Source organism: Doryrhamphus excisus, chromosome 10, assembly GCF_030265055.1.
Source record: "Doryrhamphus excisus isolate RoL2022-K1 chromosome 10, RoL_Dexc_1.0, whole genome shotgun sequence".
In the NCBI taxonomy this organism is placed as follows: Eukaryota; Metazoa; Chordata; class Actinopteri; order Syngnathiformes; family Syngnathidae; genus Doryrhamphus; species Doryrhamphus excisus.
The window spans coordinates 12,359,775-12,387,354 of record NC_080475.1 but is presented as its reverse complement, the minus strand read 5'-3'; the positions used below and the strand labels follow the sequence as shown (position 1 = coordinate 12,387,354).

Sequence of the window (27,580 nt, the reverse complement as noted above, 5' to 3'; positions counted from 1 at the left end):
GTGGAAAAGTAGTGAAGACGCCAAGGCTTGGAAAAAAGGATACAGTTTGTGTCTTTGGGCAGCTCATTGACGATTGATTAAGGGGCATTTTACTCAAGACCGCTTTTGTTGATTTAGCCCTTTGCTTCCATGTTAACAATGTTTTTTTTCTCAGGTCACATAGTGTATTGGACCTGAGTTGGCTAACATTTAACCTTATAGAAGTGACTTTCTAATGATGTTGTAATAGTAACATGTGTTTATGAGCACCAATTGCCAGAAAAGTCTGTCATTTGCCTCACTGGATTGTTCCACTTTTGAGGTTGGGGGGGTTTTCAGGGGTGATTCAGATTGAGGTGCCATATTCTAGATCCCACAGTAGTGTGTTGTTGTTGTTGTTGTTGCGGTTTAAGCACATTTAGTAAGCCCTACCTGGTACACGCCGGTTTGTGTGTGTAGCTTTAATGCTAATGACCTGTTGGCGTGTAATCCCAAGAAGCACTATTGTGTACATGTACACTGTTGCACTGTTGTATGTAGCACATACAACAATGGAACATTAAGAGGTGGCCGGGCGGACACAAACGTTAGCAACTTGACTATAGCTATGTGAGCTACAACGACATCATGCTAGTTCAGTTTTAGTTATTTTTTATTTATTTTATTTTTTTTGCACCCCCCTCTAAAGTAGTAATGTCCAAACTTTTGTCCAAACTTATTAGGGTGAACTTTGGTCTATGCACTTTGTTCTTAAATAATATTCATATTAATATGTCTTTATTCCAATATTTTGACATTTTTCCAAAAATTTACTTTCTTTCTTATAATTTAGCGACTTCTAAAAAAATAACTTTAAACTCTGTGCTCCTAAACTATTTTTTCCTCATAATATTGCTAGCTTATTATATTTAGCTTATTATATTATTATAATATTGCTTGTAAAACTGACTTTCCCTCCCGTTTCTTCTAATATTTTGACTTTATTCCTGTCAAATTAGTGTTTTTCCATTTCTATATTTTCCCCCCAGCTTTTTCAACCTTTTTCTCAACTTTTTTTTCATAATTCTGACTAGAACTTTTTTTGCAACCTAATTGTCCATAAATTGCAGGCTTATTCTCATGCAAAAAAAAAATCTTTATTTTTTTGTTAAATTATATTGTACTAAAATTAAGTCAATTTTTCTCATAATAATTCAATGTTATGGTAAAAAAAAAACATTAAAAGTAATAAAAACAAAACAGCTGCTGGCCGCACTTTGCACACCAAAACATGTTTTTTTTTGAACATATCCATGTATTATTACCAATTTATTACATTTCATTATACCGTTTACTACATTACTCCCTGAATAGTCATTCATTCATTCATGCTTAGAAGATTCTCATTCTGTGTAACGACGCCCGGTCCTCAAGTTTGATTGCCTCTGCAAAGAAGTGAGAGAGATGATATTCTCACATTTGGTGCTCATAAACTATCATTAAAAAGTCACTTTGGCAAAACATTGTCATGTAACAACATGGTGGTCCGTTTCCAGTTAAAAAGGGTCTTGGGTAAATGGGTGACTTTTGCTTTTCGTCCTGAACTGCAATACAAAACGGTCTCTATCTGAGCGGATGACGTTAAAAGGTCCGTTGTGATGAAGGGTCTATCATGGCGTTGCTACTAATATGCACCTGTGTCCCAAATCTGTTGAAGGCGTCTGCCATTCTCGCCATCCATATTTAGTCACCAGGAAACGTTTACGTTCATGTCATGTCGCCATGCCGACGCCTGCTAAAGTCTTCCGAGTGCACAATGGTGGCCATGGCAGCAGCTCACTAGCTCACTTACTATAATGCTGTTTTTTTATTATCATTTTTGTGTTCTATTACTATATGTCTTTTTTTCTACCCAAAATCTCTCTCTCTCTCAGTGTGTAGATGTGTGTATGCTTATTCAAGCCAGTCACATTGACCCCTAGTGCCCCCCCGCCCTCCCGCCCCCAACCCTTAAACACCCCAAGAATGGCATTTAAAGATGACACTGTCACTTTAATTCTTCAGTTGGGAATTTGAGTACCCTCTTGTTTGGTACCAAGGAGTATTATGGTCCTTTATACATTTCATAAATTAGCAATGTTACACCCATTTTATGAGAAAATATTTTTAATGTTACAAGACATTTGGGGGGGAAAAAAATAATTTTATGAGATTAAAGTACCATGATTGGATGGCCACCAGTCCAGGGTGTACCCCGCCTATCACCTGAAGTCAGCTGGGATAGGCTCCAGCAAACCCGGACCCAAGTCGGGATAAACGGCATAGAAAATGAATGGAGATTATTAAGACACGCCATATTACAAAAAAAAAGTCAAAGTTGTAATACAGGGAAAAAGACTAGATTGGGAATATTGCGAGAAAATATTTTGTATTTTGCAAATACGTTGTAATAAAAGAAAAAAAAACCTATTGTCATAGTCATAGCGGCGGATTACAATAAAATAAAAAAAAGTTGATCTCACAAATTAATAATAATGAATACAATTTAAAAATTAAAAAAAATGAGGAACTTGTATCCACAGATATGATTTTATTATGGTAATATTATGAGAATTACCGCAGTAATACCACAGCTTTATTATTATAATACGTTTCTTCACCATTCAAATACATCATATGAGACACAAAACATCTTGTATGTAATATGATGTATTTGAATGGTGAAGAAATGTATTATTATAAACTTGTGGTATTACTGCAGCAATTCTCATAATATGACCATAATACCAACAAAACATTTTGTATGCAATATGATGTATTTGAATGGTGAAGAAATGTATTTTAATCACAAAGTTGTGGTATTACTGCGGTAATTCTCATAATATTACCATAATATTATGAGAATAAATAATGTGGTATTACTGCGGTAATTCTCATATTACCATAATATTATGAGAATTAATCATAAAGTTGTGGTATTACTGCGGTAATTCTCATAATATTACCATAATATTATGGTAATTCTCATAATGTTATGGTAATTTTATGAGAATTACCGCAGTAATACCACATTATTTATTCTCATAATATTATGGTAATAATATGAGAATTACCGCAGTAATACCACAACTTTATGATTAATTCTCATAATATTATGGTAATATTATGAGAATTAATACCACATTAATACCGCAGTAATACCACAACTTTATGATTAATTCTCATAATATTACCATAATATTATGAGAATTAATCATAAAGTTGTGGTATTACTGCGGTAATTCTCATAATATTACCATAACATTATTCTCATAATATTACTATAATACATTTTTTTCCCTTGTTTACATACCACATTCTCATAATATTCACTTCATATTTATTCTGGCAAGATTCTGTTTTTTTTTCCCCCCATCATATTCTTAATAGTATTCTACGGGTTTATTTGTGTAACATGGTGTAAATGCAATGTTATTTTTGTCATATTTTGAGGTCAATCTTCAAACTTTTTTGGGCCTTGATACTCCTTTGTACGGCGACATCAAATGCGTCATATTTTGACATTGCACCCCCAGAGAGACCCAATCCAATTGAGCTTTTGTGTGTACAGTTTTTCACACAATAACTCCTGCTATGGCTTTGTTTACTCACTGTACTTGTTTTTTTTTTTTTTTTTTTGGTCTTGCCTATCACAATGTGAAATTATTTATCACACCAAGAACACGGGCAAGACTTATTTTGGTTTTCAAGTCTTAATGCACTGAGCACATTTCTTATTCTCTTGACATTTTTTTTGTATTTGTTTGCAAAGAAGAAAAAAAACCCCCTGCCGAGGGACTACCTTTAACATGGCTGTGTTCGCGGCGCCATTGGACTTTTTAAAGCGTGACTCACTTTTTACGATGGTGCTTTATGCACATGCCTTTTATGGAAAAAGCGGAAGAGACGGACATATATATATATATACTCTACAATCACATGTTGTATCCTGTTATTACATCACTGTAGGATGCTATTTAAGGACATGTATAGACACCATGAAGGATGACATGTAAATAGAATATAACATAAAAGACAATGACAACTGCTCTGTCCACATCCGGTGGGGTTGGGGGAGGGTGTGTTTGATTTTTGTGTGGAAAGAGTGCCGAATGTAACATACGTCCATTAAAGCTACTATTCATATTTTTACTCTTCACATGGCTTTCAAATGGCGAGAACTCCTGTCTTTTAGTAGGGTCACATGGGGTATGCTGGAGCCTATCCCAGCCGGCCAATCACAGGGCACATATAGACAAACAACCATTCACACTCACATTCATACCTATGGACAATTTGGAGTCGCCAGTTAACCTAGCATGTTTTTGGAATGTGGGAGGAATCTGGAGAACATACAAACTCCACACAGGGATGCCCAAGCGGAGATTCGAACCCAGATCCGACTGTGCGGCCAACATGCTAACCAGAATATTGACTTTTTGACTTTGGTTCTTGAAGACAGCAAAGCTTTTTTTGTATAAGATCTTTAACGTTTTGCAGTAGGTCCGATAAAAAGGCAGACCTCTCCTGTTGTATTGAAGGCGTTTTTGCAATAGCTCCTTAAAAACAGCAAAGCAGGGGTGTCCAAAGTGCGGCCCTTGGCTGTGTTTTGTTTTAAATTGCCCTTTGCGCATCCTAAAAATACAATTAAAAAAGAAAATGTAAAAAAAAAAAAACAGCAAAAATGAAATACTAAAAAAGTAAAAAAAAAAAAATATATATATATATAAATGAAATACTAAAAAAGTCAATAAAAAATATATAATATATATATTTATATTTTATATATATAAAAAACAGCAAAAATTAAATACTAAAAGTCATAATAAAAATATATAAAATGTAAATATATACATAATTATATATATTTATATTGTATATATATATGTGAAACAGCAAAAATGAAATACTAAAAAAAGTCATTAAAAATGTATAAAAATATAATATAATTATATATATATATATATATATATATATATATAATTATATGTATTTTAATATTTTTATATATTTTTTAAGAATAAAATATATATATTTTTAAATTTTTTTTGATATATATATATTTTTTATTATTACCTTTTTAGTTTTTCATTTTTGCTGTTTATATATATATATATATTTTTTTTTTTTTTTTAATCTGAAAGATAAAAAAAAAGTGAAACCAAACAGAATAAAGTTGCAATTTCTAGAAAATTAGTTTGGGGAAGAAGTTCTATTCTCATGAGAATAAAAAAACTTTGAGTTGAAGGCAGTTGGATTTGTCAGTTGGTGAACAAGGAAGGCGGTAACCAAGTACACCGCTCCAGGGCAAAATACTATAATAATTACTTTTGTAAAGTAGCTATGCCAGGGAACAAAAAGATGCAATCATGTCACTAAAACAACATTAGTAGTCATTTATGTCAACAAGAAAAGGACTAGTGAACAATAATCATTTATTTATGTCAATACTATATATCAACAATCATGGAAGAAAATGGCAATAACAACCAATGGCCACTAGAGGGCACTTTATCAACAATTACAGTATCTGCTTGGTAGATGTCATGATTAGGACTGTTCAGAATGCATTTGAATAATATTTTGAAATAGTTAAACGTACTTTTTATGAAGTAACTGACCAAATAGTAAAGATGACATGGAGACAACAGACAAAGAATGATGCTTAGCGAAGGATGAAAGTAATCCTAACGTGACAACACAAAGCATTTTAAACTTTACAGCAATAAAGCAGTAACATTCTTTTAACAATAAATCACCACGCCATTTTAAACAATCAAACAATATATTTAATGTACTGAAATTATTAATATACTGCAACGTGCACCCCCAAAAGATTGACTATCCAAGACAGCACTCATGTTTCTTATAGAGGATCTTTGTAAAAAAAAATGGTAGCAGTATGTTCTTAACTCCTGTCAAACCGAGGCTCTCCATTTCCACGCAATCCGACTGTGGGTTGGTGAGACAGTGGGTGTCACCGCTAGAGGTGGCCCCCTGCCCGCTTTGCCTGAGCGTGAATGAAGCGGCGGCTCCTCCTCCAGTGTCAGCTGTTGTGCAGCGTTAGTTGCGTGTTGGTGGTTTGTTAGTAGCGGAGTTTGGTGTCGGTTCTCCTCACATGAGCGGACTCTTCCATTCTTGGTATCCGAGCTTCACGTGTTGCTGAGCGGCATAGCGAGACTAGCATCTCCGCCCCCCCTTGTCCCAACCAAGGAGGTCTTTTTACAGTGGATTATTCGAGATGGACTAAAGGAGAACTAAGAGCGGATACTCACCGTGAGAAGACTACTCCCCCCCTGCTCCTAGTTGCGTTTTTTAGGAGCAGATCATGGAGGAGGAAGACGTGCATCTGGAGAACGCTGTCCACGCCGTCAAGGAGTCCGACCGACAGCAGCGACTCCGGCTGTGTGTTCTCAACGAGACGCTAAACACGGAGAGAGATTACGTACGGACTTTGCTTTTCCTCCAGTCGGTAAGTTTGACTTCAACTCTTCACCTTTCTCTTAGAAACACACGCGTGTCTCGATTCCCCTATGCCGAATTCCCGCCACCAATCTTTCAATTCAAACTCCCCTCCTTAAAACCTCTAAAATGGTCTCCCTGCTTATCTTTTAGGCAACTCCCTCCAACATATCAACCGTCGTTGTTAATTCGGCGCCGCTTATATAAACAATAAACCATTAATTCTATGATTTAGCCTAGCATGTTTGTGTTGTAGTAAACGGACGTCTCGTGGCGTTAAATCGGTAGGATTCTCAATGGAGTTCTGAATGGATTTTCCTGGCAGCAGTTTTTGTTTGTATTCCAGGTGTGCTGCTTGCTGCTCACTTGACAGCTTTGTGTTGCATTTGCTGTGAATTGCTGCTGCTGTGCTGTGCTGTGTGGTGTGACGTGACGTTATTAAAAGGGCTTCATTCACACATCTCCACTGCTCAGGTTCACATAAGTAGTTATTCATGAGTAGATCTATAATTAAGATAAGAAACCCCCACCACAGTATTTTACCACCTTTTCAACCATTGAATGTAACTACTCATTGTAGTTCTATTTCAGATATTTTGTCCTTGGTGTATTATAATGTTTGAATTTATTTGTAATTTTACTGATGTAGTGATTAGATTAATATTTTTTTTTCCATTTTTTCCCAAATATTTTTATTGTTGTTGCAGGTTTGTCACAATTGGTTTCACATGTTAGTTAACGTTCCCCCGCTGGACACACTAAACGACTCTTTTTCATCCTTTATGTCGTTTAAACGCGCTATGTAACACTAACTATTAATTCACTCGGTCGTATAGAGGATCTTTGACGAGTGTTTTGGCAGCAGACTGCAAAAAAAACAACAGAGCGCTCCAGTTTTTGAAGAAGAATCTTTGAAAAGTTGAGAATAGGTCCTTAAAAACAGCAAAGCGTGAGCATTATGTACGTAGAGGATCTTTGAATTGAGTTTTTTCAGCCAGTTCCTAAAAACCGTGTTGTGCTTGTGTTGCATAGACAAATCATGATTAGCATTTTTGCGGTTCAGCTGAGTGTTGCACTCATATCAAGGACCTTTGCAAGGTTTTTGCAGAAGGTCCCCAATAACACTTTGACTATTGTTTTTGCAGTCAGTCCTTAAAAACAGCAGAGCTTAAACTTCATATAGAGAATCTTTCACATTTGTTTTTTGCAATAGGTCCTTAAAAAACATCCGTGCTGCTTTCATATAGAGGATCTTTGACGAGACTTTGCAAGGTTTTTGCAGAAGGTCCCCAATAACACTTTGACTATTGTTTTTGCAGTCAGTCCTTAAAAACAGCGGAGCTTAATCTTCATATAGAGCATCTTTCACATTTGTTTTTTGCAATAGGTTCTTAAAAAACACCTGTGCTGCTTTCATATAGAGGATCTTTGACTAGATTTTGCAAGGTTTTTGCAGAAATTCCCCAATAACACTTTGACTATTGTTTTTGCAGTCAGTCCTTAAAAACAGCAGCGCTTAAACTTCATATAGATAATCTTTCACATTTGTTTTTTGCAATAGGTGCTTAAAAAACACCTGTGCTGCTTTAATATAGAGGATCTTTGACTAGATTTTGCAAGGTTTTTGCAGAAGGTCCCCAATAACACTTTGACTATTGTTTTTGCAGTCAGTCCTTAAAAACAGCAGAGCTTAATCTTCACATTGAGAATCTTTCACATATGTTTTTTGAATAGGTTCTTCAAAAACACATGTGCTGCTTTCATATAGAGGATCTTTGACTAGATTTTGCGAGGATCTTTGACTAGATTTTGTAAGGTTTTTGCAGAAGGTCCCCAATAACACTTTTGACTAATGTTTTTGCAGTCAATTCTTAAAAACAGCAGAGCTTAATCTTCATATAGAGAATCTTTCACATTTGTTTTTTGCAATATGTCCTTAAAAAAAACACCAGTGCTGCTTTCATATAGAGGATCTTTGACTAGATTTTGCAAAAGGTTCTTAAAAATCCTCCATTTGAGGCTCTTGCTGTCACCTGTCATATTCAGGATCTTCGTTTTGTCGTTTTATCAGAGAAGATAGGTCGTAGAAAAAAGTTTTGCCCAGAAGTCGGAGCTTATCTTGTGTTCTAAGATGGTCCAGGCAGCAGCAGAAGAGACATGTGTTTGACTCCCACCAGCACCCTTACCGAACCCCCTTCCGGGAGCAGTGATAACGACGCAGCCCTTAAAGGTTTATCAGTAGACTGTTGCTTTAAATGAAGGGAGGTCAACTAGGCAAAAATATATAGTGATTTTTGTTGACGTTTAAGGTCAGAAATCTTAAGAAAAGTATTTTTTTTTCGGTCCACAGCATGATAAGATGTCTCCAAACTTCTGACTTTTAATGTGTTTTGGTACATTTTTATACTTTTTGACTGTGAAAATGACTCTACTGTGTCCCAACTTGGCCCAAATTCCCAGTTGTGGGTCTTGTTTTGGCACCTGAGCCCAGGAAACATATTTAAAAAAAAAAAAAAAACAAATAGAAAGGAGCCTCTGCTGCTAATCCTCCCTCTTGCTCTCCATCCAGAGTCCAGCTGAGCCTCCTCGTCTTACCTCGGCTTTGTTACCACTTAGCTCACTGGGGTGTTGATAAGATGGGCGGAGGGGGGCGAGGTCAGGACATATGTTTTCAGTAAAGATAAAGTCAAGAGGACAAATAAAATGATTGGCGGTGAAAAGTGTCATCTGTTTAGGAAGATGATAAGTGACGTTTAAGTGTCCACTTGGAAAAGGAAATAAAATTGTCTGGTTTAGTTAGGATTGGGCTCCAATCTTGAAAATAAATCGAGTATTTTCTTTGTTTGGGTGGGATTTTATTTAAATTTTATTTTTTGAGGGTTGCAGGGTGCTGGAGCCTATCCCAGCTGTCTTTGGGCAAGAGGCGGGGTACACCCTGGACTGGTGGCCAGCCAGCCAATCACAGGGCACATATAGACAAACAACCATTCACACTCACATTCATACCTATGGACAATTTGGAGTCGCCAATTAACCTAGCATGTTTTTGGAATGTGGGAGGAATTGAACTCGGGTCTCCTAGCTGTAAGGCCTATGTGCTAACCACTTTTCCACCGTGAAAGTCATTCATTCATTCATTCATTTTCTACCGCTTATCCTCACGAGGGTCGCGGGGGGGTGCTGGAGCCTATCCCAGCTGTCTTCGGGCGAGAGGCGGGGTACACCTTCGACTGGTCGCCAGCCAGCCAATCACAGGGCACATATAGACAAACAACCATTCACACTCACATTCATACCTATGGACAATTTGGAGTCGCCAATTAACCTAGCATGTTTTGAATTGGACTTGGGTCTCCTAGCTGTGAGGCATGTGTGCTAACCACTAGATCACCGCGCAGCCTTCCGTAAAACTCATTCATTCATTCATTTTTTAACCTAGCATGTTTTTGGAATGTGGGAGGAATTGAACTCGAGTCTCCTCGCTGCGAGGTCTGCATGCTAACCACTCGCCTACCGTGCAGCCTTCTGTAAAACTATTTTTTGTAAAACTCCGGTTATTGGCGTCAATACCCAAACACATAAATGTATTTTTCTCCAAATCCACACTTTAGCCGGACGTTTTGAAAACCTAGAAAATGGACGCATGCTAATCTGCTACTAGCGACAACTGTCGTTAGTTTCCACGCTTGAGAGGTTGTTTAACGAGGTCATCTTCTAGTCAAAAACGAAGTGTATATCTGTCCAAAAACACAAAAACAAACGAAAAATAATTAAACTGTGTTCTAATCACACTTTTAATTCAACCTAGACCCTTTAGTTTGTGTCTCCAAGACCCAGATGGATAGATTTTTTTTTGTATCCCCACTGCATCACCTCTTACACTAATTAACCGCTGATTTATTTTTAACCTCCCCTTTTGTGTGCACTTCCTGGAATCCTCCCTGGATCTGTAGCTGCTCTACACAAACCTCATAGTCGCACTGAAAACACACGGGTAGGTGGTGCTATGGAGCTCATTGGGATAACGTAGAGGAGGAAGACGGGTGTGAAAAGAAGGATTAGAGGATTGTCGGGTGTTATCATCGCACATCGATGAGTGGAAACAAGCTCATGTAGAAGGCTCAGTCAATGGATTCCCTTGTTAGCATCTGATCAATTCTTCCATCTGGAGATTAGTGTTTTTTTTTTTTCCCTCAGAGCGGCGCTTTAGTGGATAAATATTGTAACAATATAGTAACAAAATATAGGGCATCAATGACGTCATGGTGACAAATACCGTATTGTTCCGAATATAGGACAACTCTAAATATAAGATAACCCCAATTTAAATATATACATGGTCACGCAAAATCATCTGACACATTTGTAGGTTAAATAAAAGGGAAATAAAGTAAAGAAACTAAAAAGTGTTTTTATTTTTCGAAAAGTAAATATAATGCCATTCTGCTTTGTTTCTTTATAAAAAAAATAACATACAGTAGAAACATGCAGGTTTGTTTGTATTACTACAGTTTCAGGCAAAATGATCTGACACATTTGTACGTTAAATAAAAGGCAAATAAAGTAAAAATTATTTTCGAAAAGTACATATAATGCCATTCTGTTTTGTTATGTTTTTAAAATGAAATCAGTTCTGGTGTGAGGTCGGCCAGTTGATTTTGGTTTCGATGCCGATCCAGTAGCTCTGAAGTTGGTAACCCATAACAAGATGGTGTTTGGAGCTGGTTACGGAATCATGTCTACCAAGATTGAAGTCCAAACGGAACGCTCGTTGTGTTGCGGTTACAGATTCGTTTGTTTTGATAAACGTTTCCACGATGAACGCACGATGCTCACTAGTCCAATTCATGGCAGCAACTGACAAAGAAACAAAAAAACAATGGAATTATAAAGAAAAGTACTTTTCGAAAAAATTAACTTTACTTTATTTGCCTTTTATTTAACCTACAAATGTGTCAGATCATTTTGCCTGACCCTGTATATGTAAGTAACGACTATTTATATTCTCCAATGAACAGTCACGGTCAAACACTTTTCTGTCACATTTAGGATCTTTGACAGTCGGCCATTTTTAAAAAAAGTCTTACAAAAGATCTGTGTAGTGTGTTCCTCTACCGTCCTACGTCATTTAAACCATCATCTACATTCACTTTGCTGTACCGCTTCAGTCAGTCAGTAGAATATCAGTTAGTGGCTCCAGTTAGTTGAAGGTTACATTAATATGGGCGTGACGCACTGCCTGTGGAGACCAAACAGGCCCGGTTATAATAATAACCCCTCACAAAACCTCAGCAGGCATCTGTCGTAACTCTACTACCTGCTGTTAAAAAAAAAAAAAAAACCTTCTATTGCGCGACGTGTGCGCTGCGATGACTTCAGCCCAGGGTGAGGTTGCAGTGGGCTGAAACCACCGGCAAATGGGAAGCCGAAAAAGAGCTATTTATACCCCCCCCTCCCCTTCTGCCTCCCCTCCTTGGAGAAACCTGATGCTAGTAGTGTGGCACCGACAGACCCAAGGAGCAGAGGAAACCAAATCAAATGAGAAAACACAGAAACGGAAGTCCCACATTGCCTTCCTGCACCCACAATATTGTGTAGAGGCGTCATCCTGTTTGCTACAACAACAACAACAACACTGCAAAGGAACACAACTCTTATCAACTCACTGATGTGTGGCCAAAAGGGAGAATGAGATTTCCAAACCTTTCCTTTTTATTCCACAGTAATTATGATAAAAATAACCAATTCCCTAAAAATGTCATCCAATAATTCTCTACAAGAGAGGAGAAATATGATCTCAGGGAAGAACTACATTTGAAACACTTATATGCTAGGACTACGTTAAAAAGCCATAGCATTTCAGTATGTGGAATCAAACTATGGAATGGATTAGGAAGTCAAACAAAACTAAGCTAAACTAAACAACTTCAATCAAAATTACTTCAATTAAAATTACTTAAATTAAATTAAAATTACTTAAATTAAAATTCATAAAATAAATGAAAAAAAAACAATTAAAAAATTATATTAGGAAAGCAGGAAGTGAACTAAAAGGAAGTTAAACTAAACTAAACAACTTCAATTCAAATTACTTCAATTCAAATTACTTCAATTAATATTACTTCAATTAAATTAAAATTACTTCAATTAAATTAAATTAAAATTACTTCAATTAAATTTCATTAAAATTACTTCAATTAAATTTCATTAAAATTACTTCAATTAAAATTACAAAAATAAATAAAAAACAATTAAAAAATATATACTAGGAAAGCAGGAAGTGAACAAATGCAATAGTTACCGATTGTAAAAGTACCAGATGGAGGGGTAGGATTTAATAAGCTTTGCTTCTTCCTACTCCTTTTGGACATGTGGAACTGTGAACTGATTATGTGATGCATTCAATTGTAATCTGATGCATGTTCAAATGAAATAAAACCATTACCATTACCATAAATGAACTAAGGATGAACAACATGGGGACACAATGATTGTCCTCAACGGACACTGATCTACAGCATTCAGACTCGGGCTTCTCCTCCCAAATAGACAATCTCTGACGATTTTTGTGCATGAAACTGCTGTTTTAAGTATGCAAGCAAATAATAAAACCCTAGTTATGGATTTGCTATATGACAGGAGTGCACTGCTGTTGTTTAGAATCTAATGTTTATTAGAACGTACTGCAAAAAGGACGAGTCAGAGAGTCCCTGTAATCCAGTGCTTCTCAACAAATAGTGGGGTGGGTTCTCCCTGGGGGCTGGGGGGATTTTATGAAAGGCTTTCATTTTAATGTAGACCTGCCAACATGTACACATATTTAGTACTCAACATCCAGTTTGGGCTACACGGTGGTTGAGTGGTTAGCGCGTAGACCTCACAGCTAGAAGGCACGAGTTCAATCCCACCCTCAGCCATCTCTGTGTGGAGTTAGCATGTTCTCCCCGTGCATGCGTGGGTTTTCTCCGGGTACTCCAGTTTCCTCCCACATTCCAAAAACATGCTAGGTTAATTAGCAACTCCAAATTGTCCATAGGTATGAATGTGAGTGTGAATGGTTGTTTGTCTATATGTGCCCTGTGATTGGCTTCGCCACCAGTCCAGGGTGTACCCCGCTTCTCGCCCGAAAACAGCTGGGATAGGCTGACAGAAAATAATCGAGAATCACTGCTGTAACCTAAAGAATCTTCTTCCAAAAAAAAAAACATCAAAGTTCCTCTATATGACAGGAGCACTCTGCTGTTTTTTAAGAATCGACTGCAAAAGGTTTGAAAATAACTCTAGGTTCTGTCGTCACTGAGAGTCAACTCTCCATGGCGGTTAACGATTATCATCATTATTTTTTTGAAGTCATGTGTGTTAATAATCCATTTTCTTTGAGGCATAAGACTGCAGCAGGAATTTATGGAATTAAGAGTTGACAAGTCTAAACCACTGTAATACCCGCCGGCATGATGTAAAAAAAAAAAAAAAAAAAAGACAACAAAAACTCCACCCCACCTTCCTTCCATCAAGAAGAATACTGACACTGTTGTGAGAGTAGGAAAGTCACATGGTCATTCTTTTGGGGACAGAATGTGATATGACATATTATATAGAATATATATAATATGTATACATTATATTTCTTGGCTCTGAAGTACAACTAGATGACATAAGACATGGTTTTGGTCTTGGAACTCTGCCATGCAGGCCGGTTTTGCCCACTGACTTTCTTATGGTGGAGTCATGAACACTTTGGCAGATCTGTGAATGTTGTTGTGGGGTCTTTTGTGACCTCTTGGATGAGTCGGTGCTCCTTTCTTGGGGTAATTTTGGTAACGATTCACTGCTTTTCCATGTTTTCCATATGTCGATAATGACTCTCGCTGTGGTTTGCTGGAGTCCCAAAGCTTTAGAAAAGGCTTTATAACCTTTTCTAGGCTGACAGAGCTTTTGAACATCTTATTGTTGGTCTCCTTCACTTTGTCAGATATTTAATCATGATTAATCAAATGTTGTTCATAGTTAACTCAGAATTAATCGCATTTGCTCATAGGTAGAAATAAGAAATTCATTAGGGGCCTGGTTAGTGTTTATCAGGACATGGAATGAGCGGTTCGCTATTCGGTTTTTAACATGGACATTTCTCCTTATGAATACAGCATTTTATTCAGTATATGTCAATATCCGTTAGATTCTGCGTTTATTGGCCAATTCCGCAACTCCATGATGCTGAAATGACAGGACCCTCCATTTGATTAATTTCACGGTCAATCTATTTCATGACAGATTTACGTGTTTGTTTATTTCATGACCAATTTCAAGGTTTCTTCCCCCTGAGGCTGGTTTTCCTCGCCTTGGTTGTCAAGCGCTTGCTTATGTGGCGCTCAGCCGGTTCCTGTTAACTTTTGAGGAGCGGGGGTTCTCGACCTGTTCCTTCTTTAATTTGGCTTGAGATATTTTCTGTTGTATTTTGGAAAATGCATTGAATTACTGACCTTTTTTTTAAATTAATTTCATGACAGATTTAGATGGTCTTCCTTTATTGTCATTGCACAATAACACAGCAGTGAAATTGCCAACGAAATGTCGTTGCCTGGCTCCCGTATAATAATAATAAATAACTAGAAAATTCCCGTGGAAATTTTGATGGGCTTGCCACCTGTGCTGTGAACCTCGGGCCCGGTTTTGCCAACGGCTACCGTGCTAGCACCTAGCCTGACAACCTCAAGTACTGAAAAGGTTGATGCAGTCCCATAGTGTCCCCACATCATGCCATGTGTCTATTTGCCTTTAGACATTAGTAAATTAGCTTAAATGCTAACATGCGAACGGCTACCATTCTAGCACCTAGCAAGACAGCCTCAAGGTTAGATAGTGCCAAGGTTGTCCTATAACATCCCTGCATCATACCACGTGTGTATTTGCCTTTAGACATAAGTAAATTAGCTTAAATGCTAACATGCTAACGGCTACCATGCTAGCACCTAGCAAGACAGCCTCAAGGTTAGATAGTGCCAAGCTTGTCCTATAACACCCCTATATCATATCGTGTGTGTATATGCCTTTAGACATAAGTAAATTAGCTTAAATGCTAACATGCTAACGGCTACCATGCTAGCTCCTAGCAAGACAGCCTCAAGGTTAGATAGTGCCAAGGTTGTCCTATAACACCCCTATATCATGTCATGTGTGTATATGCCTTTAGACATAAGTAAATTAGCTTAAATGCTAACATGCTAACGGCTACCATGCTAGCACCTAGCAAGACAGCCTCAAGGTTAGATAGTGCCAAGGTTGTCCTATAACATCCCTGCATCATACCATGTGGGTATTATCCTTTAGACATGAGTAAATTAGCTTAAATGCTAACAGCTACCATGCTAGCACCTAACCCTAACCCTAATAATAGCTAAACATCACAAGGAATAACAATATGGGCTTGCATTACTGAGCAAGCCCATAATAATAATGTGGTGAAAAAATAGATGACATCAAATATGAACAATTCAGCGTAAACAGTAAATTGCACAAATAATTTAAATAATTTAGTGCATTATTTCATGGCTAGTTTCATTTCATGACGGATTTAGATGTTTAATGTAGTTTTTTTTTAGTAATTTTGCCACCAGTGTATTTATTGAATGGCCATTTTATGTAATGTAATAATGTAATCATCCAGGCTTTTATAATGACAACATTAGCATCCATGCAACAGGAAGGAAGTAGCGTGGTAGTAACTGGACAACATTCAAACAAGACTTCTTTGTTTAGTTGTTAGGCAATGGATAGTGCCAAAGTGCTGTTTCTCTTGGATGCTGGGTGGCAGTAGAGCTGTGAATCAGATCAGGGATCCGGGGTAAAAGATGTCCCCCTTGTTCGTTTTGTAAGTCGGGGACTCGAACTTTTTCCAAAATAAGAGGATTTCTTCATTTATTTATTCCATTTCATGCCACGCCGACCCTAGAGTGGCCCCCGAGGCCTCTGCAGGACTGCCCTGTTCCCCCCTTTTTACTCTGGCCCAAAAGAGACCATTAATGCCTACATTGTTTTTATGTTGGATGGGAAGGGGTGGAGAGAGTGTGAGCCTCTGACGAGAGAACCTGCATACAGAATTCTTGTGGGAACTCATGGGGGTTAAAAGGGGACAGATTTGGGGAGTTCAATTATCAAACCCAAATTCAGCTCAGTCAGAATCTAAAATGGCCTGAAATTTCTTTAGATTTTGAATAAAACGTATTAAAACAACACAGCTAGGAGACCGAGGGTTCAATTCCACCCTAGGCCATCTCTGTGTGGAGTTTGCATGTTCTCCCCGTGCATGCGTGGGTTTTCTCCGGGTACTCCGGTTTCCTCCCACATTCCAAAAACATGCTAGGTTAATTGGCGACTCCAAATTGTCCATAGGTATGAATGTGAGTGTGAATGGTTGTTTGTCTATATGTGCCCTGTGATTGGCTGGCCACCAGTCCAGGGTGTACCCCGCCTCTCGCCCAAAGACAGTTGGGATAGGCTCTTGTGAGGATAAGCGGTAAAAAATGAATGAATGAATGTTCTCAGTAAAAAGATGGTGACAAAGTCTTCATCATACTAGATCAAAGATAAGTCGCAGCATAAGCAACAGTGTTTCCTGTTCTTTAGTCACATTAAAGACAACAGTGAATACCTTGGCTGTCAGTTAGCGTCCCATGATGCTAAAGGTCAAAAAAAGCATCCTGAAGGCTGTTATGGCAGACGTGAGGGCAGCAGGCTCCTTTACCCAGCGTCCAGTGGAGCAAACGCAAGGCCAAGGCTATACACACACACACACACACACACACCAGCATATGGTCCATCTGGCTCTTCACACCTTCCTGTCTGACTCCTTTTTGGGCCTGATTAATCGCATCTGACCCTTTTGACTGGAGGCCACTTTAGTTAACTTTTGTAAGACTTATCAGCTGATCTTTGTCTATGTTCTGATGATACATTACAGTATGTATTGTAGTATTTGTAATGGTAATGGTTTTATTTCATTTGAACATGCATCAGATTACAATTGAATGCATCACATAATCAGTTCACAGTTCCACATGTCCAAAAGGAGTAGGAAGAAGCAAAGCTTATTAAATCTACCCCTCCATCTGGTTACTTTTACAATCAGTAACTGTTACATTTGTTCACTTCCTGCTTTCCTAATATTTATTTTATTTTATTTTATTTCAGTCTTTTTGTGGTGAAAGTTGAATGGATTCATTTCAAATACAAATGAGAGCATTAGTTCCCCATTCTTGTTTATGTTTTTTTTCACAAAGACCGCACTTCCTGCCGTGGAACAACACTACGCTGCTGGAGGAGAGGTTTTGCTTGGTCTCGCTGTGCAAACTGTTTGTTTTCCTGCCTACCTATATCAGCTCGAATAGAAGAAACAAAAAAAAAAAGAAAAGCTTGCTTGCTCTCTTTCATGCTTCCTGTTTGCGGAAATAAACCTGCGAAGGTTTGTGCTTGCGCACTACAATCACAGTAATCAAGATCTTGTCATGAAATGAACAGCTCTATGACAGTGTCCATCAAAAGTCTTCATTAGTGGTGTGTCGGTCATGAACGAACGGGTCAAAAGAACTAGTTCTGAACGAGGTCACAGCCCCTAAATACCTGTTCAATCTGTTCAGTTTCATATGTTTTTTTTTCATTGACTGGAGAGTCAGTTCACCGTTCCTTTTGCAGGGCGGGATCTGCGTGCTTGCCTGTTTTATCCTACCGTCACGCCTCTATATGTGGGTGGGGTTAGCTGAATGAAAGACCAAGACCGAGAGATTGACCGACACTGTCGGTGACCTTGTTTATCCCATTCACAAAAAAGAACTAGTTCTTTTGACCCGTTCGTTCATGACCAACACATCTTAGTCATCACGTGTTGTTGCGCTGTTGAGTCGGAACGAACGTGTACATGAGTGAACGGACTCGACACGGCTGACCGGGTCTATGCACAGGGGGAGATCACAGGCTAACGACCAATTGACCGAAATGAACGGGTCTTTTGACTCAATGAACCATAATGATCCGGTTCGCTTTGTAGTCCCACAAAACATTGAGTTTTAGGACTACATTAACTCTTGTTTGTTTGAGTTTGTTTCTAGCCTTTTGGGGTCTTCATAAATGAGCTGTAGAAAATAGGACCTGAGTGAAGTTGGCCCCCCACCTCACTCAAAACTCTGGACAGTCTCATTTGTTTGTGCTACGTTTGTGCTGTTTTGTACAAGTAAAATGGACGCTTGTGGTGCTTTTGTTTTTGGGATATTACAATTTGTTACATAGATCAGCCAGAATGTTTGTGCAGCACAAACGTTCATTTTACCTGCACAAAAAAATGACACCGCTTTGGTTCAATTCCGAGCATGTTGGGGGGGCTGGTTATGTAAACTTAAAACGTTAATAACTCTTAAATGAAAGCAGCACAAACTTTCATTTTACCTTTTCAAAACAGCACAAACATTCATTTTACCTGCACAAAACGTGCACAAAAAAAATGACACCACTTCGGTTCAATTCTGAGCATGTTGGGGGGGGGTGGTTGGCTGACCTTTGGTTGACCTATGCATTAAACTGTAATAGCTCAAAAACGAAAGCAGCACAAATGTTCATTTTACCTGCACAAAACAGCACAAACGTTAATTTTACCTGCACAAAACGTGCACAAACAAATGACACCACTTTGGTTCAATTCCGAGCATGTTGGGGGGGGGGCTGGTTATGTAAACTTAAAATGTTAATAACTCTTAAACAAAAACAGCACAAACATTTATTTTACCTGCACAAAACGTGCACAAATGACACCACTTTGGTTCAATTCCGAGCACGTTGGGGGGTTGGCTGACCTTTGGTTGACCTATGCATTAAACTGTAATAACTAAAAAACGAAAGCAGCACAAACGTTCATTTTACCTGCACAAAACAGCACAAACGTTCATTTTACCTGCATAAAACGTGCACAAACAAATGACACCACTTTGGTTTAATTCCGAGTATGTTGTATGTTGGGGGGGCTGGTTATGTAAACTTAAAACGTTAATAACTCTTAAACAAAAACAGCACAAACGTTCATTTTACCTGCACAAAACATGCACAAATGACACCACTTTGGTTCAATTCCGAGCATGTTGGGGGGCTGGTCATGTAAACTTAAAACGTTAATAACTCTTAAACAAAAACAGCACACATGTTCATTTTACCTGCACAAAACGTGCACAAACAAATGACACCACTTTGGTTCAATTCCGAGCATGTTGGGGGGGGGGGGGGGGGCTGGTTATGTTAACTTAAAACGTTAATAACTCTGAAACGAAAACAGCACAAACGTTCATTTTACCTTTTCAAAACAGCACAAACGTTCATTTTACCTGCACAAAACATGCACAAACAAATGACACCACTTTGGTTCAATTCCGAGCATGTTGGGGGTTGGTTGACCTTTGGTTGACCTATGCATTAAACTGATGCAAAACAGCACAAACGTAGCACAAACAAATGAGCAAATTCAAGTAGAAGCGGTGTAAGCGGCCTGGATTTTTGTCTCTGCTGGATTTGTCGCCATTCCCCTTCTTCCACCGCGCAATTCAACTTCTGTCTTCTTCACATTCGACGTGTTTGGCCGTGAATGAGTTAATATAGTCTATTGCTGCAATCGCAGTGACACAGCAAGTGGGCAGTTTCACAATTGACAAAGTGTTGCTAACCTAAGATGCATTCATCTCCGCTGAAAAGTGACCTACTTTTTGTCAGCTTCTCGTCATGTGAGGGACCGCTGCTCTGCATTCTGCGTGATATCTCCACAAAGATCATGTTATATTCAAACCTCTTCTCGATTTAAGTGTGAAAACACTCTTGCACAATAGCTTCTCGGTTAGAGGAAGTGGGGAAGTGGCGGCGATGGTGAGAATCGCAGCAGAAAAAGACGATATGGGATTGTTCGTAGTTCGTAAAACTCTTTTGGGTCATGGCGAGAAATGACTCATTAACAGTTCAATTAACTCTTTAGTATTCATTCATTTTCTACTGCTTATCCTCATGAGGGTTGCAGGGGGTGCTGGAACCTATCCCAGCTTTCTTCCGGCGAGAGGCGGGGTACACCCTGGACTGGTGGCCAGCCAGCCAATCACAGGGCACATATAGACAAACAACCATTCACACTCACATTCATACCTATGGACAATTTGGAGTCGCTAATTAACCTAGCATGTTTTTGGAATGTGGGAGGAAACCGGAGTACCCGGAGAAAACCCACACATGCACGGGGAGAACAAGCAAACTCCACACAGAGATAGCCGAGGGTGGGATTGAACTCGGGTCTCCTAGCTGTGAGGCCCTTGTGCTAACCACTTGTCCGCCGAGCAGTCTTACATATTTATTTTTTTTGTATAAATTTATTATGTGGGCTGCAAATGAACCAATCACGATTAATCACGATTAATCACAATTAATCACGATTACCATGCAGCCCTGATTATGTATAAATATTTTGAATTTTGTCAAACAAAAACAAATCTTTGTTTCACAAATAATCAAAATAGTCATATTCTCACATATAATAACTTAATCATTTTTTTTTGTTAATATGCAGGTAGATTACTATAATTTAGGATTTTTCATTTTAATTTTGGAATGTGGGAGGAAACCGGAGTACCCGGAGAAAACACACGCATGCACGGGGAGAACATGCAAACTCCACACAGAGATGGACAAGGGTGGAATTGAACTGGGGTTTCCTAGCTGTGAGGCCTGCGCGCTAACCACTCGGTCGCCATGGACTATGGACTTCCTAGCATGATTTTGGAATGTGGGAGGAAACCGGAGTCCCCGCATGCACAAAGATGGCCGAGGGTGGAATTGAACTCGGGTCTCCTAGCTGTGTGGCCTGCCTATTATAAGTATTTATCAACAATTTCAAATAAGTGTCAGAGGTTTATAAGGGCTTTTAGTAAACCCTCCTGGGAACACACCCTTTTTGTGTGTCTGTGGAGCTAATGCTAATGTGTCCGCTTTTGAGGTTGTGGCTTTTTATGGCTCCTTTTTTGCGGACATGATAGAAAAATGGAAAAAGAACCAAAAGGAAGGCTTCATTACACATCTTAAACTGATTAATGCCCCAAATTAGGGCGCCATTTTGTGCATCTGTGCATCCTCAATTCAAATTCATCACCTGCAAACCAAAATGGCCGACTCCCTGTGCCTTTGCCAACATACTGTAGCTGCTTATACTCACCAGTATACATTAACTTACCAAATTTAGTGAGTATTCGTTTTACGCTAGCAACCTAGCATAACCAAAACTTCATAGCGCATGCAGAGCTAGTTTAAGATCCAGGATTGTGAAAATACTGCTTTTAAACAGCTGATCTACTAAAGCCAGTCACACAAAATGGTGGAAGGCTTCATTACACATCTTAAACTGATTAATGCCCCAAATTTGGGGCGCCATTTTGTGCATCTGTGGCTTTAATATAGCTAAGTCCTCAATTCAAATTCATCACCCGCAAACCAAAATGGCCGACTCCCTGTGCCTTTGTCAACAAACTGTAGCTGCTTATACTCACCAGTATACATTAACTCACCAAATTTAGTGAGTATTCGTTTTACGCTAGCGACCTAGCATAACCAAAACTTCATAGCGCATGCAGAGCTAGTTTAAAATACAGGATTGTGAAAATACTGCTTTTAAACAGCTGATCTACTAAAGCCAGTCACACAAAATGGTGGAAGGCTTCATTACACATCTTAAACTGATTAATTAGGGCGCCATTTTGTGCGTCTGTGCATCCTCAATTCAAATTCATCACCTGCAAACCAAAATGGCCGACTCCCTGTGCCTTTGTCAACATAGCTGCTTATACTCACAAGTATACATTAACTCACAAAATTTAGTGAGTATTCGTTTTACGCTAGCAACCTAGCATAACCAAAACTTCATAGCGCATGCAGAGCTAGTTTAAGATACAGGATTGTGAAAATACTGCTTTTAAACAGCTGATCTATTAAAGCCAGTCACACAAAATGGTGGCCGGAGAAAGTGTGAATATTCTCTCTAAACGAACCTGTGTGCTTTTGTTATGGAACAATGATGACAGCCAACACAAGGCTCGGGTTAAGAAGGTCGCGTTTCGTACCGGACTGAAAGGCTGTCTTTGTTGCTCCGTCCCACCGCTGTAATTTCCACATCTGTGCTGCACATTGACAACCACATGGATGTGATATTTTTTTTTAGTTTTTTTTAACATATTATCTTTTATCGGTTCATTTGTACGCTCTTAAAATCCCCGAACACCAGCATCTTTAGTCTTGGCAGTGAGCATCCTCTCACTTGACTGAACCCTTCACTGTGGACGTGTGACAAATTGCCATATGGGCAAAATAATTAGTGTACGCCTCAGAACAGTAGCTCTCCCTCGAACGCCCCCTTAAGAAAAAAAAAAAAAACAACCACTGATTTCCTTTATTGCTGTTTTTAATTAGGAAAGAGGCACTCCACTGCTCTCACGTTCTATTTTGGTTTCATTGGAAATGACATTACTGCGTATGTGTTATTCTAAGTGTCAGCGATGGTGTAAGTTACACTTAGTTCATTTTTGTGTGCTTTTATAGTGTTTTACTGGAGTTGATTTGGCTTAAAAGAAAAAAACATTTAGCCTACAATGACAGAAAGCGTGCTACAGCGGTTTGTATGAAACCATGTTTCCACAAATTAGTTGACTTGAGTGCGGTATGGGATGGTTAACCGATTGGTCGACAGACAATGGAACACCAGGAAGTGATTTTTAGGGACACAAAATGGAAAGCAGGTGCCAAATTTTTACCCACAAGTGTAAATAGAACCATTTTCCTCTGGGAAAAGTACACTTTTTTTGGGAATTTTCCCTATCATCCACAATCCTTTTTAGACATGAGCACTTCTGTGTGTTATAAAGATATACAAACAGCTAAAACCACGCATCTAAGAATGCATGTAATGGTAAACGTGCTACAGCGGTCTGAATGAAACCGTGTTTCCACAAATTAGTTGACTTGAGTGTGGTATGGGATGGTTAACGGATTGGCCGACAGACAATGGAACACCAGGAAGTGATTTTTAGGGACACAAAATGTAAAGCAGGTGCCAAATTTTTTACCCACAAGCGTAAATACAACCTTTTTCCTCCAGGAAAAGTACACTTTTTTGGGAATTTTCCCTATCATCCACAATCCTTTTGAGACATAAGCACTTCTGTGTGTTATAAAGGTATATAAACAGCTAAAACCACGCATCTAAGAATGCACGTAATGGGAAACATGCTACAGCGGTCTGTATGAAACTGTGTTTCCACAAATTAGTTGACATGAGTGCGGTATGGGATGGTTAACCGATTGACCAACAGACAATGGAACACCAGGAAGTGATTTTTAGGGACACAAAATGTAAAGCAGGTGCCATTTTTTTTTACCCACTAGTGTAAATACAAGCTTTTTCCTCCAGGGAAAGTACACTTTTTTGGGGAATTTTCCCTATCATCCACAATCCTTTTGAGACATAAGCACTTCTGTGTGTTATAAAGGTATACAAACAGCTAAAACCACGTATCTAAGAATGCACGTAATGGGAAACATGCTACAGCGGTTTGTATGAAACCATGTTTCCACCAATTAGTTGACTTGAGTGTGGTATTGGGTGGTTAACCGATTGGCCAACAGACAATGGAACACCAGGAAGTGATTTTTAGGGACACAAAATGTAAAGCAGGTGCCAAATTTTTACCCACAAGTGTAAATAGAACCTTTTTCCTCCGGGAAAAGTACACTTTTTTGGGGGAATTTTCCCTATCATCCACAATCCTTTTGAGACATGAGCACTTTTGTGTGTTATAAAGGTATATAAACAGCTAAAACCACACATCTAAGAATGCACACAATGGGAAACGTGCTGTCACAAAGAGAAGTGCAGTGAAGGCGAGGTCCACACCATTCATTACAGCGGGAAGTAAGATGAGGAAGAGTTTTATATCCGGTGGTTTTGGGAATTACATTTCTGCATCATCCCTTTCTTTTTCCAGACTGTGGGTATCCGGAGGTGGAAAGTCACATGGGTGCACTGTAGGTTAAGACCCGCTAGATAAGAGGTAATAGACAGCAAAATGGAGAAGAGTTTCTAGAAGAAAAAGATACATATCCCCTTTTTTTTTTCCCCTCACTGTTTGGTCTTGTTTTGCGTGCCAGCGTCGCCATTGGTCGGCATGCAAAAAATCCAAACATGAAAGTGTGCATTTGCAGCGTGGCCTCGCTTGGCCTCAACTTGTTGTTGTCGTCTTAGGGCAGTTAAGACAGCCGAGTGGTTCTTGTTTTTCAACATGCAGTAAAGCTGTAAATCAAGCATTTATCTGCGGGTGTCTTTCATTCAGAACCAGCAGGTCGACTATAATCTATGTTAATATGTTAATATCTTCAGTTCAGGATTTTTTTTTCATATTCTGTTCTGTCCTGCGCCCCTTTTTAGATGCAGGCTGCCCTCAGTTTCCTCTTGGATAAAACACGTCCTTCTTTTTCATTGTTGTTGTTGTTCCACACGAGTCATTCATTCATTTTCTACCGCTGGAGCCTATCCCAGCTGTATTCGGGCGAGAGGTGGGGTACACCCTGGACTGGTGGCCAGCCAATCACAGGGCACATATAGACAAACAACCATTCACACTCACATTCATACCTATGGACAATTTGGAGTCGCCAATTAACCTAGCATGTTTTTTGGAATGTGGGAGGAAACCGGAGTACCCGGAGAAAACCCACGCATGCACGGGGAGAACATGCAAACTCCACACAGAGATGGCCGAAGGTGGAATTGAACCCTGGTCTCCTCGCTGTGAGGTCTGGGTGCTAACCACTCGACCGCCGTGCAGCCCTATTAAAGCTACAGACGCACAAAATTACATATTCCCAGTAAGGAACAACTAACTCCTGCATGCTAACCACTTGACCACCGCGCAGCCCACTGAGACAACAAAAATGATTCATTCATTCATTTTCTATCGCTTATCATCACAAGGGTCTCGGGGGTGCTGGAGCCTATCCCAGCTGTCTTCGGGCGAGAGGCGTGGTCCAACCTGGACTGGTGGCCAGCCAATCACAGGGCACATATAGACAAACAACCATTCACACTCACATTCATACCTATGGACAATTTGGAGTCGCTAATTAACCTAGCATGTTTTTGGAATGTGGGAGGAAACTTCCGAGGGGGGAATTGAACCCTGATCTCCTAGCTGTGAGGCCTGCATGCTAACCACTCGTCCACCGTGCAGCCCTATGATTCATCTTAATATAAAGTATGTTTTTGTTCCTCCTCAGGCGTTTTTGGACAGAATCAGGGAAACGGCAGATGGCCAACAGTGCCTCTCACCTGAACATGTCAAGGTAAGACTAAGACTTCTAAATCATTATTTCATTTTCGGAAAGTGAATTAGGATTGTCCCTGATCCCGCATCCATCCGTTACACCTAACTTCCTTCCTTTGCTTTTTATCTCTCCGCTTCCTCTATACCTCCACCCCCCCTCTTCTACTGTTTATAGATTTTGTTTTCCAACATTGAGGACATCCTGGAATTGCACAAAGAGGTGTTGTCGTCGGTGGACGCCGTCCTGCAGCCTGAACCCCAGCCTCACCACGCGCTGGGACACGTGTTTCTCCAATTTGTAAGTCCAATCAATGAAATGAAATGAGTTGAATCCATGCAGACCTCGACATGGACAGCAATGTTCTGCTCCATACGCTCATTGTCATGGAAACGGTTTACAACATTCATTGAGAGATAAACAGTATTTAGTCCGATGTCCATCCTGGCTAAACATTCTTGTTTTATTTTTTTTCATCCCATACATGCTGCTTTGCACCCCACCCTCGCCACCACCACCACCACCACCCCCAACCCACCATTCCCCTCTCTTTGAACTCATGTGGCCTCTTGAGGACAAACAAAGAAGTCTCTGTGTCCGCTAGAGGAAGAGGCGCTGTGTCAGTCTTGCGAGTGGACAATGGCTTTCTGCTTCTCGCACTCCCAGCATCTCCAGCCGCTCCCTCCTCAATTGGGGTCTCACTTTGACCATCTATTTTCAGTTCACTTTTTTACTGAGATCTGCTGCTGTGGTGCTGCAGCTTTCGCAAAAGATTGTAGCGGGATAATTGTGTGAAAAAGAGCCGTATTTTGACGTGATAGCTGTAAAGTAGTAGGCGTGTTAGCGCTGAAGATTTTCGCACTTATGTGAGCACTTCAAACTAACTTAAATCACCTTTCACGTGGCATCTTTCTGTTCACAAGGCATGGACATTCAGTTTGCCAAGTCAGAGTTTTAGTCAAAGATCCTCTATGTGACAGGAGCACTCTGCTATTTTTAAGAACCTATTGTTACAAAAACACTAGTCAAAGATCCTCTATGTGACAGGAGCACTCTGCTATTTTTAAGAACCTATTAATACAAAAACACTAGTCAAAGATCCTCTATAAGACAGGAGCACTCTATTTTTAAGAACCTATTGTTACAAAAACAGTAGTCAAAGATCCTCTATATGACAGGAGCATTCTATTTTTAAGAACCTATTGTTACAAAAACAGTAGTCAAAGATCCTCTATAAGACAGGAGCATTTTATTTTTAAGAACCTATTGTTACAAAACACTAGTCAAAGATCCTCTATATGACAGGAGCACTCTATTTTTAAGAACCCATTATTACAAAAACACTAGTCAAAGATTCTCTATATGAGAGGAGCATTCTGCTATTTTAAGACCCTATTATTACAAAAACACTAGTCAAAGATCCTCTATATGACAGGAGCACTCTATAATTAAGAACCTATTGTTACAAAAACAATAGTCAAAGATCCTCTATGTGACAGGAGCAGTCTTCTATTTTTAAGAACCTATTATTACAAAAACACTAGTCAAAGATCCTCTATATGACAGGAGCACTCTATTTTTAAGAACCTATTGTTACAAAAACACTAGTCAAAGATCCTCTATGTGACAGGAGCACTCAGCTATTTTTAAGAACCTATTGTTACAAAAACTAGTCAAAGATCCTCTATGTGACATGAACACTTTATTTTTAAGAACCTATTGTTACAAAAAGACTAGTAAAAGATCC

The 27,580-nt window shown here is 39.1% G+C and overlaps 1 protein-coding gene across 2 annotated transcripts in view; it reads left to right on the top strand.

The window, feature by feature from the left end:
* The first annotated feature begins 5,163 nt into the window (after positions 1-5,163).
* prex1 (phosphatidylinositol-3,4,5-trisphosphate-dependent Rac exchange factor 1) overlaps positions 5,164-27,580 on the top strand; it is a 91,336-nt gene continuing 68,919 nt past the window's right edge. For both annotated transcript variants that reach the window (XM_058084030.1, XM_058084029.1), the window contains exons 1-3: positions 5,164-6,469; positions 25,789-25,854; positions 26,011-26,133. In XM_058084030.1, the coding sequence (XP_057940013.1) occupies positions 6,326-6,469; positions 25,789-25,854; positions 26,011-26,133 (333 nt within the window). In that variant the 5' untranslated portion in view covers positions 5,164-6,325. The remainder of the gene's footprint in view (positions 6,470-25,788; positions 25,855-26,010; positions 26,134-27,580) is intronic.